The following is a 15,074-nucleotide window of genomic DNA, read 5'->3' as shown; positions in this document are numbered from 1 at the left end:
AAAACATTAAAATAATTAGTTGTTGTTGTTTTTTTTAAATAAATTTCAAGTCCTATTTTTGTCCCTTTTCATGCAAAGTGAAGTCAGATTATGAAATGAGCATTTCGCAGCAGAGTGTAAAAGCAGAGGGTATGAAGTGAAAGGGTGAGGTCTTCGCAAGTCTACTGTGCAACCACTGGCTAACAACTGTTTTTTTTTTTTTTTTTTTTTTTTAAGTGTAAACATCCGTATTCATGAAAAACATGGTATCTAAGCTTCCCTCTTGCCTAAATTGCTTGTCCTCGTGACTTGGTTCTGGATGGCTTACTACGTTGATTAATTTGGTTTCTGTATGTTTTTTCTGTGTTGATCATGTGTGCATATCAGATGACTAGAGTGACCCAGGCTACACTACTACACTAGCCTGACTCAAGGCTTTGTTTTCCAAGCCACTATACCCGCCGGGGCCCACGCTGCCTTCAAGGGGGGAATGTGACCAGGAGCGTAGCTGCTGAACCTTCCGAGATGGACACCTTGTCTCTTTTTATTTTCTTTTATTTTCATTTTTTTTTTTTTTTTCTCTCACATGTTGTCCCTTTTTTGCCTCTTAGAAGAGTTGCATAATCATTGTGTTGTTTTTCTTTTTTTTGTTTTGTTTTCCTGTCCCCTTGTCCCTCGTCCCCAATCCCACAGTTGCACCCCTTTGCCTGTCTTTGAACGCTGTCCAGGTTGACTTGCCGCCCAGTGTTGGAGGGAAGTTTGAACGGTACAAGGGCAGCTCTTACTGATATCTAATGCATTAAGATTTCCTCCTCTCTCTTTCTCTCGCTCCTTTCCACTGATGTGCTCAGGGTTTTACTTTGGAAAATAATATATTCCTTTATTTAATATAACCACACAGTGCCTCACAAAAGTATTCAGACCCTTCACCAATTTTCTGTTTTTACTGAATTATAAGTACTGAAATACTTTTTTTTTTTTCTTTTTTCAGAGCACTGATTGTATGTCAGGTTTTGTTAGAAAATATTCTTACATTTTTTTGTTATTACTTATTATTTATTTTCTTATTTTATTATTTATTCTTAATATTCTTAAAAGACAGTTGCAATGACTTGTATTTTGTGCACAGTAGGTAATTATCTTTAGTCGTTTGATGCTCAAATATAGCTACATGTTCAATGTTGGATTGAGATAAGGACTTTCAGTTTTCAAAGCTTCAGTTTTTAAGCTTAAACAGGTTCTCTTGCAGTATTTTTTTAATGCATATTTTCTAGGGCTGCATGATATATCAAAATAAAATTGACATTTCAATATGGCTTAGTCCGAATATAAAAATAGCAAAGGTTGCCATTTAATGAAATAAATAAATGTGCTGTGGGTTTTGGAATGAAGTGCAGCACTGTTTTCATTTACTTGTGTGGAACTCCCATGAAAGCCTAATAGATTAGCATTTGAAAATAAAGAAATTAAGATGTAAATATTAGTATTGTGATTTTACAGACATAAAAAGGGAGCACCCTTTGCTCGATTTCTCTAGCTTTACATCAGGGGTTTTCAACCTGTGGGGCACGCCAGCACCTGTTAATTCAGAGACATACACTCGAGTAATTATGAATACAAGCTAGTGAATCTTTAGCCATCCACTTGGGGGCAATCTGATTAGTCCCACTGTTAATCAATCAACAATAGAGCAGATTTGACGAGATCGAGTTATCGCTCACTCTTATTGACTGTGGAAGATTATTTACGGTTAGCCGTGCTAGTAATTCAACCAAGGATTGGCATGTTGTGCTCTTTAGAAACAGGCTCAGCCATCAAGCTGAATCAGGTAAGCTGGTTATATATTTATATTTCAGTATAATTATGCACACTGTGCCAGTGGTGGTACTTTTAGGTGGGCATCAGCCCCCATATCTGTTGTCTCAGCCCCCCAAAACTAGCTGGATGATCGGGCCAGTGCTGCTTTCTCAAGAAAGTTTATTATTCTCATGTGTTTTAAGTCGTCAGATCAAACATTAAAGTGATTTTAAGCCATTCAAGCGCAAGACTGCACGAAAGAGATCTCAGCTTACTCATGCGCTGTGATGGATTGTTTTGTAAGCGCACACACCTGAAGCGTGCACACAGAAAGCTGTCTATTAGACAGCAGGGGTCCGGCTGCACCAGTTGTACGCAAGTTACAACTTGGCATAGTTTTGACGTAAATGTCAAATATTTGTCCGTTGCACAATTACACTTAGTTACTAATTAGTAAACTAATTATTTATGGAAGCGTCCTGTCAGGAGTAATCGTTGGAATAAAATAGCAGACAGAGTGAACTGCATCAATATTCTTTTCTTCAAACTTCAGTTCTTTAGACATATGATGCTGCTGACGTTTACACTCACATGCATATTACGAGAGGGAACAATATGTGAATAAACATACTTTGTTTCTTTTTTAGTGCTTCTTCAACACCCCAGCGTGTTGTGCATGTCAAATGAAATCAGCCATAATTAATAAATGGCATTTCTTGTTTTTTTTTCTTTCAGTATTTATTGATCCTTATTCATTTCAATTACAGTTTCTGAATACTATTTACATATAAAAATAGCTTACCTATAGGCTAATGTTATTCATGAGTATCGTAGTATTGTTTTTGATGGAAACTTATTTTTACTTATTTTATTTTTAGTTGTGTGAGGCAAAATAAATTAGAACGAAGGATAAATGGAAATTCACAGCTTTTAACAAACTTACATTTAACAAACAAACATTTAACAAATAATGCTCGCGTATTTGAAGGCTTCTATTGAATCATTTAGGGTAAACTTCATATTTTGCAACTACGCGTTACTTTGTCTTTCAAGCTTACAAACGTCTCTGGTTACTGAACATAGCCTCGGTTACCTGAGATGGGCTTGCTGATGCATTGGGGAAACACCTTTCTCCTTAGAAACCTGTACTCTGATTTACTTAATGCCATTTCTCTACAATTCATAATGGCGCTCAAGCGCATGAAAATTAGGGGATGTGGCGCCCCTTATAACGCAGCGCTTGGTGCCATTTTCCTCAGAATCTTCTACTAAATAAGACCTGAGTGAAAGTGACGTGGCATGAATTCAATGTCTTGTTCCTCTCTCAGGGAACCAAGGTTACTATCTCTTTCGAGATGTCTCTCGATGTTGCGTGCAGCTTGCTTGAGTGCTCCGGTAGCAGGTGGGCTTGCATGGATACAGAATCCAGACTCCCAGGAATGGAATATTTTGCATGAGTTGCAGCTGGCTTTTTTTGCATATTGATTGTGAACTCAGACACTGGAGGTGGCTGATGAGAAAACTTCTGTGGTTGCAAAGCTCCCTCACTGAGGGAGCCATGATTATCCAGCCATGTATGTAGTTTGCTATTCGTATTCCCATCAATCGAAGAGGGGTGAGGGCTGCGTTCATGCACTTTGTGAAAGTGTGTGGAGCTAAGGAGAGGCCAAAGGGGAGGACCGAAAATTGATAGGCCACTCTTTCAAGAACAAATCTCAGAAAGCGCCTGTGATGAGGGGCTATCTGGATATGGAAATAAGCATCCTTTAGGTCCACTGAAATAAACTAGTCCCGGGGTTGAATGAGTGATAGGATCCATTTCAATGGAATCATTTTGAATGAGCATTTCGCTATTTCGCGACTGGGCATTCCCTGATACGTGAGGTCCGTGATGCTTAGGAGGCGGGTATCATTGATGCCACGAGTCCTTGGGATGCACCGAAGGGTCTGGTTGTGTGTGGGGCTTTGGAACTTTATTGGCTTACAGTCTAAAGGTAGAGCTTTGAGCAGATGAGGAGCAGGAGGGGGCTGACTGGTGCATTTTGGCATGAAGTGCTTTATCACCCTTGATTGCTTTTGTGATTTGGAGAATTGCTTTGTGAGGGATTCAACCGAGCTGCCAAAAAGCCCAGAGGGACTGATAGGTACGTTCCAAAGGACGGCCTTCTCAGCATCCCTTATGTCCATCAGTTTTAGCCATAGGTGCCTGTCCAGCACAACCAGGCTTCCCATGGCACAGGCAAATAGACTGTGCCGTCATCTTAGTGGCTCACAGGGTGAGATCAGCAAAACTCTCTAAAGATTTCTGGATCCGGGCCTTGTCTATCTATGCTTTTTAACATCTTTGCCTGGAAGAATTGAAGAACAGCTATTGAATGGAGGGATGAAGCTGCCTGGTCTGCTGCCACATACGCTTTCCCACCTTCGGCAATGCGGAGGGACAAAGTTGTGCAGCGATGGCCTCTTCAATCTGCGAAAGTTTTGAATAGCCGTGCAGATTGACACCATCCACCACTGTCAGAAGTGCAGAGCTGGAGATGTGGGCACGAGCCGAGTATGGGGCGTGCCACATCTTGGATGCCACATTGTGCACTTTGGGGAAGAAGAGGGCAGGCGTTTGTGGGCTGGACTCATGGCATCGACTGGGCTGAAGATACCACTCATCCAGTCTATTCCATACTGGTTCAGTGGGAGGGGACCATTCCAGGTTGCGCTCCTCCATCGCCTTAGATATGATACGCAGCAGATCCTGCATGACTCATCATCTGCGTGACTAGGTTTGTAGATCTCGCTGCAATGGGAGTCGGAGTCATCCATGTGGCTGGCTGACCAATCTTCCAAATCTGACGCTGTGGTGGACATGGCATCGTCACAGACTTTCTCAGGCACACTAAGAAATCCACCGGAGAGAGTTGCAATGCATCGGTGTGATCTCACTGATAGCAGTGTTGGTTTCCGCAATCAGTGGCCATTGCTTCTAACTTTACAGCTCCAGAGGAGCAGCAGAGGATAAGGACGGCAGATGGGGACTAGATGGGTCACTGAGTTTGAGGGCTACCCTGCTATGGAGAGTCTTGACACTCTTGGTGTCACAGTAAGGGCAGTTGGGCTCCTCAGTGGCGAACTTTGCGTGGACGCGGCCCAGGCAGAAGACGCACCTATCATGATCATCAGGGAGCTGTAGACGTAACAAGCAGGAAGAAAAAAGTTTGAAGGACATGTACAATTTTTTCACCACATTTATCCACATTTGCGATGACTTGACAATGAAGGAGAGGCTTACAAATAATTGAGGTGAAAGAGAAAGATTCTCAGGAAAATGGTGCCAAGTGCTGCGTTATAAGGGGTGACACACCCCTAATTTCCATGCGCTTGGGCGCCATTGGCCATTGTAGAGTCAGGCTTTAGTATTCTAAAGAGAAAGGTGTTTTCCCAATGTGTCAGCTAGCTGTACTCAACATCGAGAGACATCTTGAAAGGGAACTACAAGGTACATCCTGCCTTATGAACAACTGGTGCAACCGAATAATATATAGATTTAGTTACACATTAGTTATTAGTAAATAAGCCTCTAGTGTGGACTTAAGGTTCTAATTTAAGTAAGAACTTACGGTGCAACCCTACCCAGATAAATAGTTCTCTTTTACATCTTGAGCAAATACACACAAAATTATGTCTGAATGGCTATTGAGGGTATTCTCATAAGTACAGTATAACGGATCCATGCATTTCTTATATTAATAATGTTAATCAAACAGCAAAAAGAGGGCATGTCCTAAAAGGTTGAAAACCATTGATCTACATAATCTACTTACAATTCAAAGAAAAGTTTTGTTTGTCATTGCTATGTTTGATAGTGAAAACATAGCATAAGAATGGAACAAACTATCTAACAAAGTAACAAAACTACAGCAGCAAGAAGTCTGTGTTGGCTGAATTTATTTCTATCTGCAGCTTCTATAGTTAAAGATAAAACTTAAAGCACTCTTTTTAATGTGTCTTTTTTAAGGAAATGTTTTAAAAACATAGTTTTTAAATTAAATCTAAAAATATCAAAGTATTTAATGCATTATTATTTAAATGTTTATCATAAACCCAAAAGCAAAAAAATTGAAAACTAGGGAGTGAAAATGGTAACTGAGCTAATGAGCGTTCCTCTGCTGCCATCTATTGGTTATATGTCTGTATGTCTGGCTATATGCCATTTTCATCTTAAAAGTCTTTGTTTTCCACCAGGATCTTTGGCACATTTTTTCATGATATCTTCATAATTCAAAAATGAATTTTTAAAGTAAATTTTATTGAATAACTGTAGTTATATATCACTAGGAATATATATATATATATATATATATATATATATAAAATATTGCAATGTCAGTTTTTTTCCCCAAATGTCGTGAAGCCCTAATATTTTCTAAAAGTACCTGTGTAGGATCTATAATTCAGTAAAATGACAGAATTGCTAGTGAAGAGTGATTAGAATTGTTTATTTTTGCAAGGAACTGTTGTTCAATTCACTGTAATGGCAAGAAATGAAATGGTTCTTAGAAAAGCTCACACCATTGCACATGTATAACTCCATTGCAAGGTTTTGGGGAACATTGACTTCAGAGTAGTACTGAAGTGGCTGAAAGTCACATTTGAGGTTTTAATTTACAAAAGCACAGATATACCAACAGTCAGTTTACCCATGAGTATAGTCACTGTAAGCTCTAAGCATGCATTTATATGTTTTAACAACAGTGGCTGAAACATATTTGGAAAACTTATGTTTTTAACTTTATTGTGAAGGCAACACTTTTTAGGGGTGACGGTTTGAGGGGGGATTTCTCAAAGACACTTAAAATGTTCTTCTTTTCTGTATCTGATGTTCTATGTGCTATTAGTGCGATGCAGCCAACATGAACGGTTGTCTTGTGTTGCACACCCTTTCCAACACTGCGACACGATCGCCCCAGGGAGAAAAGCGCCCATGCTTGATATCGTATGGTTCATGACCAATATGTTTCCAGTTCAGGTGACCCATACCACAAAGTGTTAAACTCATTCTCTACATGTTCTGTTCTGATCTTTTTTTTTTTTTTTTTTTAATAAAAAGAGAGAAAAGGACTAATCAAAATGTTCTTTTCTCTGTTTTTGTGCAAATGTCATCCTGTTTACAGTATGTTTTGTTTTGATAGTAAAAAGAGAGTAGCTATGCTAGTTCAGATTGTTTGATTGTTCATGGTCAGGGTTGGAGATGCTCAGGGTGGGTGTTAGAGCGCTAGGCTGTTGGAGGATTCTCCTCTGAATCTTGGGTCGTAGGTAAAGCAGCTGGAGATGTCTCCATTGGCCTTTCTAATGCCAGTGCTCTTTTTCTTCAGGAAAAATCCCTGAAGAGGCAAAGGCGCTCTCACTTTTGGCCCCCGTCGCCCCAGTGACCAGTCTGATGAGCGGAGGAGGACTTCTGCCCATTCCTAGCCCCGCTACACTACAGAATGTAAAAACACAATCTCGCAAATTAAAGGCTGGAATACACTACACAGTTTTTCCCCCAGATTTGCAGTTTGAAAGAGCCAGTGATAGTTGGTGAAAGGCAGCAAGTTTGCAGATTTTGGGCAGTCAGAGTTGACACTTTTCACAGAAAGTGTGTGATGGGCAACAAACATCGTTTTTATTACTTACCTGTCTCCTAGTATTGAGGCACGTGTTTCTGCATGAATTTGTTCTGTTAGCAATGACCTGAAAGTCTGGAGATGTACGATGACCCAGTTTTTCATTTACAAAGTCAGCAAGTGTATCATGCCTATTGTTTTAAATAATTTTCAGATTTAAAAAGTTGTGTAATGTATTCCAGCCTTTACTAAATGATGAAAAAAATATCACCTACACCCTCAACTGCATGCCACAGATTTACTGTATTTTATTTCAAATTGTCAGTTGTCACTGTGTTATATTTATTTGCGGACAGCGAGGTCTTCCTTTAGCTAATCTGGGGGTCCTGAAGTCTAGTTTGGACACATCTGTGGCGGCTCTAAATGCAATTGCTTCACAGCCTCCACTCACGGGAAATGTAGATCCCTCTAAAATTGATGAGATCAGGAGGACGGTGTATGTCGGCAATTTAAATTCACAGGTATGTGAAAATGAATTGAATTCATTCAGAGGCTATCTGCAAGTGCAAATAGTGTTAGATATTATTTATACTTATATAGTGGCAGATAGTGTATTTGGAGTACATTATAAAACTATGCAGTAAGAACACCACATCCAATTGAACATATATTAGGCATTGTTTCTGATTTCTTTAATATTTTTTGTATTTTAATATTTTTTTTAATATTGTTTTATTAATATTTATTTTATTTTCACTGATATGGGATGGAAAAGGGAGAAGAATGGGAATCCACTGTTCTTAAGGCCCCAGTATACTTGAAGAACGAACTGGTGTGACTTAATTTAAGAAAAAAAGTTACCCCAGCGTAATTGCCACTACATGAGAAATGTGGTGGATGGATGTAATTAAAGTGAGCATCTAAAATGACACAATTCACTTTTGTCTTTCAAGCATGTTGCACTTGTTCTTTCAATCTCTCGTAGAGCACCACAGCAGATCAGCTCCTCACGTTCTTCAAGCAAGTGGGAGATGTTAAGTTTGTTAGAATGGCAGGAGATGAAACCCAACCTACACGTTTTGCTTTTGTGGAGTTTGCTGATCAGGAATCAGTGTCACGAGCGCTTACATTTAATGGAGTTATGTTTGGCGACAGACCACTAAAGTGAGTGTTCTTCCGAACTGTTTACATATGCTCAACAGCCTACCAGTTTTCTTTAATGCAAGATTTTCAGTGTGTCCTGGATTATCTGTGTGCTAGCATTATGTATTTTACTAGTAATTAATCAACTTTTTTTAGGATTAACCACTCCAATAATGCCATAGTGAAGCCTCCAGAGCTCACACCTCAAGCTGCGGCCAAAGAGCTGGAGGATGTGATGAAGAAAGTCAGAGAGGCTCAGTCAACCATCGCTGCTGCTATCGAGCCAGGTCTGTCCTCTCTAGCCTGGACACACTCACAGAGTGAGGCTTTCTCAAAATGTTTTTGTTTTTGTAATTGATGAGAGTTTTGATTGTTTCTTCCAGATGATAAAATTTGTTCGTCCAGTAGATCTAGACGTTCCAGAAGGTCCAGGTCTCACTCTCTCTCCCCATCACACTCAAGAAGAAAGCGATCTAGATCCAGGCACAGGTAGATTACACACATCCGTAAACACAGTTACCACATTGACTCCTGAAAGCTTAGTAGCTTGCTAAGCTACTCACAGTTAAGTAGTTAAAATACTATAAAGCTAACCCTTTGAAAAAGTAATTAGCTAATTAGCTGTAATAGTAATAACATATTGGCAAGACAGATTTGGCAAACGATCCAGTGCGTATTTGCACTCTGGAGAGTGTCAAAGGTTTCTGTTTTCTATTTTCAGTGTGTTGAGCAATGTAGCCAATCACAGACATGTCTGTTGATTTCTTGAATGCGATGGCCAATCGGAGATGTATCGTGTGTGATTGGTTATAATGCACAGCACTGTAAAAACACAAAAAAATTTAGCAGTTGGAGATGTGCCGCACTGAATCAAATATTAAAAATATTATTCGGCTATTTTTTTTTTACTTTTGGAAGCTGCATTCAAATTCCACTTTTTTGGGATTTTGAATCCAAAAAATTTGAGGGGGCATGTGCCTCCACGGTTTGAATGGGCATGACGCCTGTACTTTCTGTCTGTTGCATTATGATTGCAAGCAGTATTGATAATGTCAAAATGTGATGTGCAGTCAAATGTCCTGGCATGTTTTAACCAATACACTTAATGTGCTTCGCGGAGATTTGATGTGCTTTATACCGTTTCTTAAATCTGGTGATTAAGAAAAAATATAGAGAAACCAAATTAATGTTACCAATCAAAGGCTGTATATATTTAGATAGATGTATATATGTAGACATTTTTCACTTGCTCTAAGTGTGTTTAAGTACTAAATGGAAAGCAAATTTATGTTTGTATTTCTATATTTTATTTTCTCCATGGATCTCTGATTTGATTTAATGCTTTTTGACAATTCATTCAATATCAATGGCTAAAAAGTAACTAGTACTCCGAGTTGTTTTTGAGAAGAGTACTTCTATTTTATTACCACCTGTACTTTTTCTTGTAATTGAGTATTATTTCAGATATGTAACAGTACTTTTACTTGAGTCCAAATTTTCTGTACTCTTTCCATCACCGCCACATGCAATGTTTACTTTATGATGTTTATAGTGTAATATGTTGAAAATGGCTGTAATTATATATGACCCTGGACCACAAAACCAGTCTTAAATCGCTGGGGTATATTTTTAGCAATAGCCAAAAAAAAAAAAAAAATATTATATGTCAAAAAATTCCACATTTCTCTTATACCAAAAAAAAACAATAATATAAAAAAAAAATAACATTCCACAAAAATATATTTTAAAAATCCCACCACAATAAATATATCAAAACTTAATTTTTGATTAGTAATATGCATTGCTAAGAATTCATTTGGACAACTTTAAAGAGGATTTTTGATTTTTTTGCACCCTCATTTTCAAATAATTGTATCTCGGCCAAATATTGTCCCATCCTATTAATCCATACATCAATGGAAATCAATTTTGAAAAATTGACACTTAAGTTTTGTGGTCCAGGGTCACATATTCTATTTCCTTCATTTTTTTGAATCAGCATCTGAAAGTCATAATAAAGCATAGACATTTCATTTTAAGAGTCTGTGTATTTCAAGAGCCACATTATGCATGAATTCTTTTTTTTTTTTTTTTTTTTTGTTATTATTGGTATTTTGATTACACAACAAACTCTGTTTATGGGTTTGTTCTGTATCAACATACAGGTTCAACTTTATTGTTTCAGATCTTTAAAAAAAAGTCTTGAAGTCTTACATTTGATTTTAAAATCTGCAGATATAACCTGAGCTTTGCTTGTTAGATATGCGTGGACATAATTTCCACTTTTTTAATGTTAATAATTACTTTCACTGTAGCAATGGAAAAATAACTTTATTTTATCAATGGTGTTTAAAGGGGACACCTGTCCCAGAGATCCCGCCAGAGGGTGAATGACTCCCATGGGCCCCACAGGAGACGCTCACATTCCCGAGAAAGGAAACACAGCCAGAGTCGATCTCATTCTAGGTTAACCTACACCACCATATCAGACATTTTACACTCGTATTCTGTTTTGTTCCTACAAAGGACATTTCAGAATAGTGTTGTCTCTTATACACAGGGACCCAAGGAAGGACAAGGACAGCAAAGCAAGGAAGGACGATGACTGGGAAGAAAAGAGGCCGCGGGACAAAAAGGGAAGGACGCCTCCCAAAGGATACAGTGGCTCTAGACGTTCCCACAGTATAAGCAGGTCAGAAGAAAGTGTCCGTATTAAACCTGCAACAACATTGCATGCTCAAAATATCACCTAAAATGCACAAAAAAATAAAAAAGTTAATGAAATAAGAAAATTTAAAAAAATAAAATAAATTTACAGTAGCCAGTAAAAACAAACACCTGCTTATTCTTTTTTTAAATTTTTTTTTTTTTTTTTCAAATAATTATTTGCAACCAAAAAGATGAAATAAAACAAAGGGAAGCATGAGAATCATGAAGTGACTAAAGTAGTAAACAATATAGAACTTCCTAGAGTCTTGTATTTGGATGGCCACCCTTAGTGCCTTTCCACGATATTCTGTGAAAATTAGTCTTATAATACAGTTTTATATTAATGTATAAATTTAGTTGAAAGAAATTTTTTTTTACTGGGGAAAAGGTACATTATTATTTTTATTTTTTTTAAGGAGTTAGCTTGTGTGCTTAGATAAAAATCTTTTTATTTTCCTTTATCTCACAGAGTCCATAAGAAAAGAAGCAGATCTCGATCCAGGTCACCAAGACGGAGAGCCAGGTCACCATCACCATCTAAAAGGTTCACTGAGTGTGACAATTTGTGTCTGACGCTATTGAATGATCAGACTCTTTATTAAAATCTTAATATCTTCTGTGCATTTTCAGAGGCAGGAAAGATAAAAAGAGGGATAAAGGACGGTACGGTAGCAGGGAAAGGACAGAGACCTCAACGTCCAGGAGGAAAAGCAGGGATTATGAACATAAAGCTAAACCATCACTGGTGTGTTCAATTTATACTTCAAACACATAGCTCATTTACATTTACACATTAAGTTTTATTTATGAAACGCAAGCAGAATGAGTTTGTACTGGTGATTTTGGTCAGAGGTCACGTAAATTCACACCAGCACAAGTACTTTATGACTTAATGTTATTAGCAACATGTAAGTGCAGTCATTTTATTCACATTGTGGTTTTCATGAAACTACGCCATTACCAGGTACAGCTAATCTCTGGAGGCATGTGGACTGACGGTTAGAGCAGTGTGCTGCTAATCAGATTGTGGGTTGCGTTATGGGAGAAGAGCTAATGTCAAAAAGTTATCTTCCGACCAATGTCAGTTTCTTATGTACTCAGCTTACTGTATAAATAACCAGTTTGCATTGATACTATTATATTATATTGCTATTACATCTGCATAATGAAGCGATTAATGGAAACTCTATACCTCCGATGCTCATGTTGAGGGACTCATTGCTCCCCATGCATCTCAAAGAGCGCACTGTGTGGGTTTAGTTGAAATAATTTGCACAACATGTAGCTCAGTTGTTCTGTATCAGCGTGCTGCTCTAGTTTTTATAGATAAAAAACAGACGATCACAGCTGATCCTATCAAAAGATTGACTTTTAAAGTGTTTTTCACGCCTGTCTACCACTGATAACCATCTATATGTCAGTCTTAACCGTAAAGCTTTTGTATTTCCCCAAATCTTACATCATTTTGACGAAGTGTGAACTGTTCTAATTTTTTTTTTTTTGTGACATTTTCACCACCCGAGAAAAACATTTTTGACATCAGTCTCTTGTTTTACTAGTTTTCTTGATTTATATGCATTTATGTGACTTTTATAAATATGATTTATAACATGAATCATTTGGGTTGGCCATGTATCGATTTAAAATGCTAAAAATCGAATTAATTTTTGATTTGATGAAGTACTGTACAATATATATATTCAAAACTTTGGGGTAAGATTTGTTTTATTTAGTTTGATCAGTAAGATTTATTTGAATCTTTTTGAAAGAAGCTTCTTGTTTTCACCAAGGCTGCATTTAATTGATCAAAAATATTAGTAGTTAAAACAGTAATATTGTGAAATATTATTACAGTTTTGTCTTTTAATATATTTTAAAATATAATATATTCTTGTTATAGCAAAGCTGAATTTTCAGCATCACAGTCAGTGTCACATGATCCTTCAGAAATTATTCTGATATGCTTATCAATGTTGAAAAGATTTGCTGCTTAATATTTTTGTGGAAGCCATGCTACTTTTTTTCTATTTCTTTGATGAGTAGAAAAAAAATAGCAAATGCAAACATGTAATTCATTACATCATTTTACTGTAATATATTGTTTTTTCATATATGCAATTCAGCAAACCTCCCCTCTTTTACTGGCAAAACAAATTCGTTTTTTGATTACTTCAGCTTTTTACTCAAGTCATGGGTTGTTATGGTTATTTTTACATACTTCTAGACGCCTTTTTAATGCATTCTTTATTGCAACACACTACGTAAAACTTTGGCTCAAGTGTTAAGAACATTTAATACTCAGAAGCATACAAATGATAAGCCCACAAGAAAAGAAATATTAGGTATTATGATTACAAATTTCATTCACAGTGTCCTTACTGATTGTAAGTATTTCTTTAACAACAACATCAACAAAAAAACAAGTACATTATACTTAAGCAGTGTTACTTATGGGAATTAATGATGACTTTAGGGATTATTAACACTCATACTACATCTGACTCTTGAAGGGTTATGTAAATGAAGCCAGTGGGATGCTTTCAGTCAGATTTACTGAGTTTTGGTTTGATTTTGCAGATGGAGAGGTGCTACAAGCAGGCGGACCACGAGTATGAGAGTGACATGGATGGGTCGGGATCTGTGGGTAGTGACGACAGATCTCCTCAAGCTCATCTCAACGGAAGCTATAGGAGAACTTACGCCGAGGAGGATGATCTCTCTGCAGCTGAGTGATTCACATGTACCCATAATGCCAAGAACAGCGATGTTGTGACTGGAGAGCATAGCATCATGTATCACACTGTAACAGCTGTCACTCCTTTTGAAGTGCTTTCTCTTGCGTCCATTGCTATGTGATAGTAGGCTTCTGAAAATGTTTTCTACTGCTGTGAATATTCTACCTGTCATATGATATTCATATGGATGAAAATGTAAAGTTTTGGATAGTTCTTTATTGTGATGAGAGATGCGGTTTATTGAATGAAGATGCTTGTATTGAGGTCACTTTTTTTTTTTTTTTAAATCCGTTCTGCATTTGTTTTCTTTTGCATGTAACTTTGTGTTTACACTCTTGTGGAAAGATGTTTTATGCTATTTTGTTTCTCTTTTTGGTCTCTCGTACTAAAACAAAGCCATTATTAGTGTGAATCTAAAAAAGGAAAGGAAAATAAGTTGTATTTTACCTCAAAATAATGTATTTTGCATTTTGAATTTTCTGTAAGTAAATGTTCCTTAAAACTCTCAACACTGCTATAATGTAAAAAAAAAAAAAAAAAAAATCTGGCCAGATTTTTTTTATTTTTTATTTCACTTATTCACATTAAAGTGGAAAGGGAGTTGCTTAATTGTGATGAAAATAATACCAGAAATTGATTTTGGGGTACACTGAGATTTATCCACTCTACCAGGTCTTTTCCATCATTTCTGTTTACTGAAGTAAAAAAAAAAAAAAAAAAAAACAGTTAGTACATGTGTATTATAACACTCTGAGTGAACTGTGTAGGAACACAGTGCATGTTAAAAGTGCCTAGACAGTTTGTGACAACAGAATATTTAACAACACTGTAAATCAAGTCAAAAGACTTATTTATCGAGTATTATACTAAAGCTTGTGTAAAATGCATAGTTTTATCCTTATTTTTTAACAGTATTTTGTTTGAACCAGTGTATACAGAGTCCTACAGTAAACTCTTCATACATTTTTAGTTGTGTGGCAGATATTCAGATGTTTTAATAGGTTTTCTAAGAAGCCTTTACTGATGGAAGAGCACAGTAACGTTGTTAACAGTGACTGCTGTCTCATTAAGAGTAACTACAATTTAAAGCTTTAAGCTTCCGAATATTATTTTT

General features: G+C 37.0%; 1 protein-coding gene across 5 annotated transcripts in view; it reads left to right on the top strand.

Moving 5' to 3' along the window:
• The first annotated feature begins 235 nt into the window (after positions 1 to 235).
• The window catches only part of LOC109072683 (splicing regulatory glutamine/lysine-rich protein 1-like), a 15,039-nt gene continuing 200 nt past the window's right edge, over positions 236 to 15,074 (top strand). The window contains exons 1-12 of one of the 5 annotated variants that reach the window (XM_042751490.1): positions 241 to 745; positions 6,666 to 6,796; positions 7,143 to 7,258; positions 7,730 to 7,894; positions 8,359 to 8,537; positions 8,673 to 8,803; positions 8,900 to 9,005; positions 10,872 to 10,982; positions 11,077 to 11,208; positions 11,695 to 11,769; positions 11,856 to 11,970; positions 13,803 to 15,074. The exon at positions 13,803 to 15,074 is cut by the window's right edge and continues 200 nt beyond it. In XM_042751490.1, the coding sequence (XP_042607424.1) occupies positions 6,766 to 6,796; positions 7,143 to 7,258; positions 7,730 to 7,894; positions 8,359 to 8,537; positions 8,673 to 8,803; positions 8,900 to 9,005; positions 10,872 to 10,982; positions 11,077 to 11,208; positions 11,695 to 11,769; positions 11,856 to 11,970; positions 13,803 to 13,958 (1,317 nt within the window). In that variant the 5' untranslated portion in view covers positions 241 to 745; positions 6,666 to 6,765 and the 3' untranslated portion in view covers positions 13,959 to 15,074. Of the gene's footprint in view, positions 746 to 6,181; positions 6,797 to 7,142; positions 7,259 to 7,729; positions 7,895 to 8,358; positions 8,538 to 8,672; positions 8,804 to 8,899; positions 9,006 to 10,871; positions 10,983 to 11,076; positions 11,209 to 11,694; positions 11,770 to 11,855; positions 11,971 to 13,802 lie in introns of those variants that run through there. The other 4 variants (XM_042751493.1, XM_042751492.1, XM_042751491.1 and 1 more) reach the window with 4 other exon arrangements.

This window comes from Cyprinus carpio, chromosome B23, assembly GCF_018340385.1.
Source record: "Cyprinus carpio isolate SPL01 chromosome B23, ASM1834038v1, whole genome shotgun sequence".
Taxonomy (NCBI): domain Eukaryota; kingdom Metazoa; phylum Chordata; class Actinopteri; order Cypriniformes; family Cyprinidae; genus Cyprinus; species Cyprinus carpio.
The sequence above is the reverse complement of the archived record's forward strand: the minus strand, read 5'-3'. Positions and strand labels throughout refer to the sequence as shown.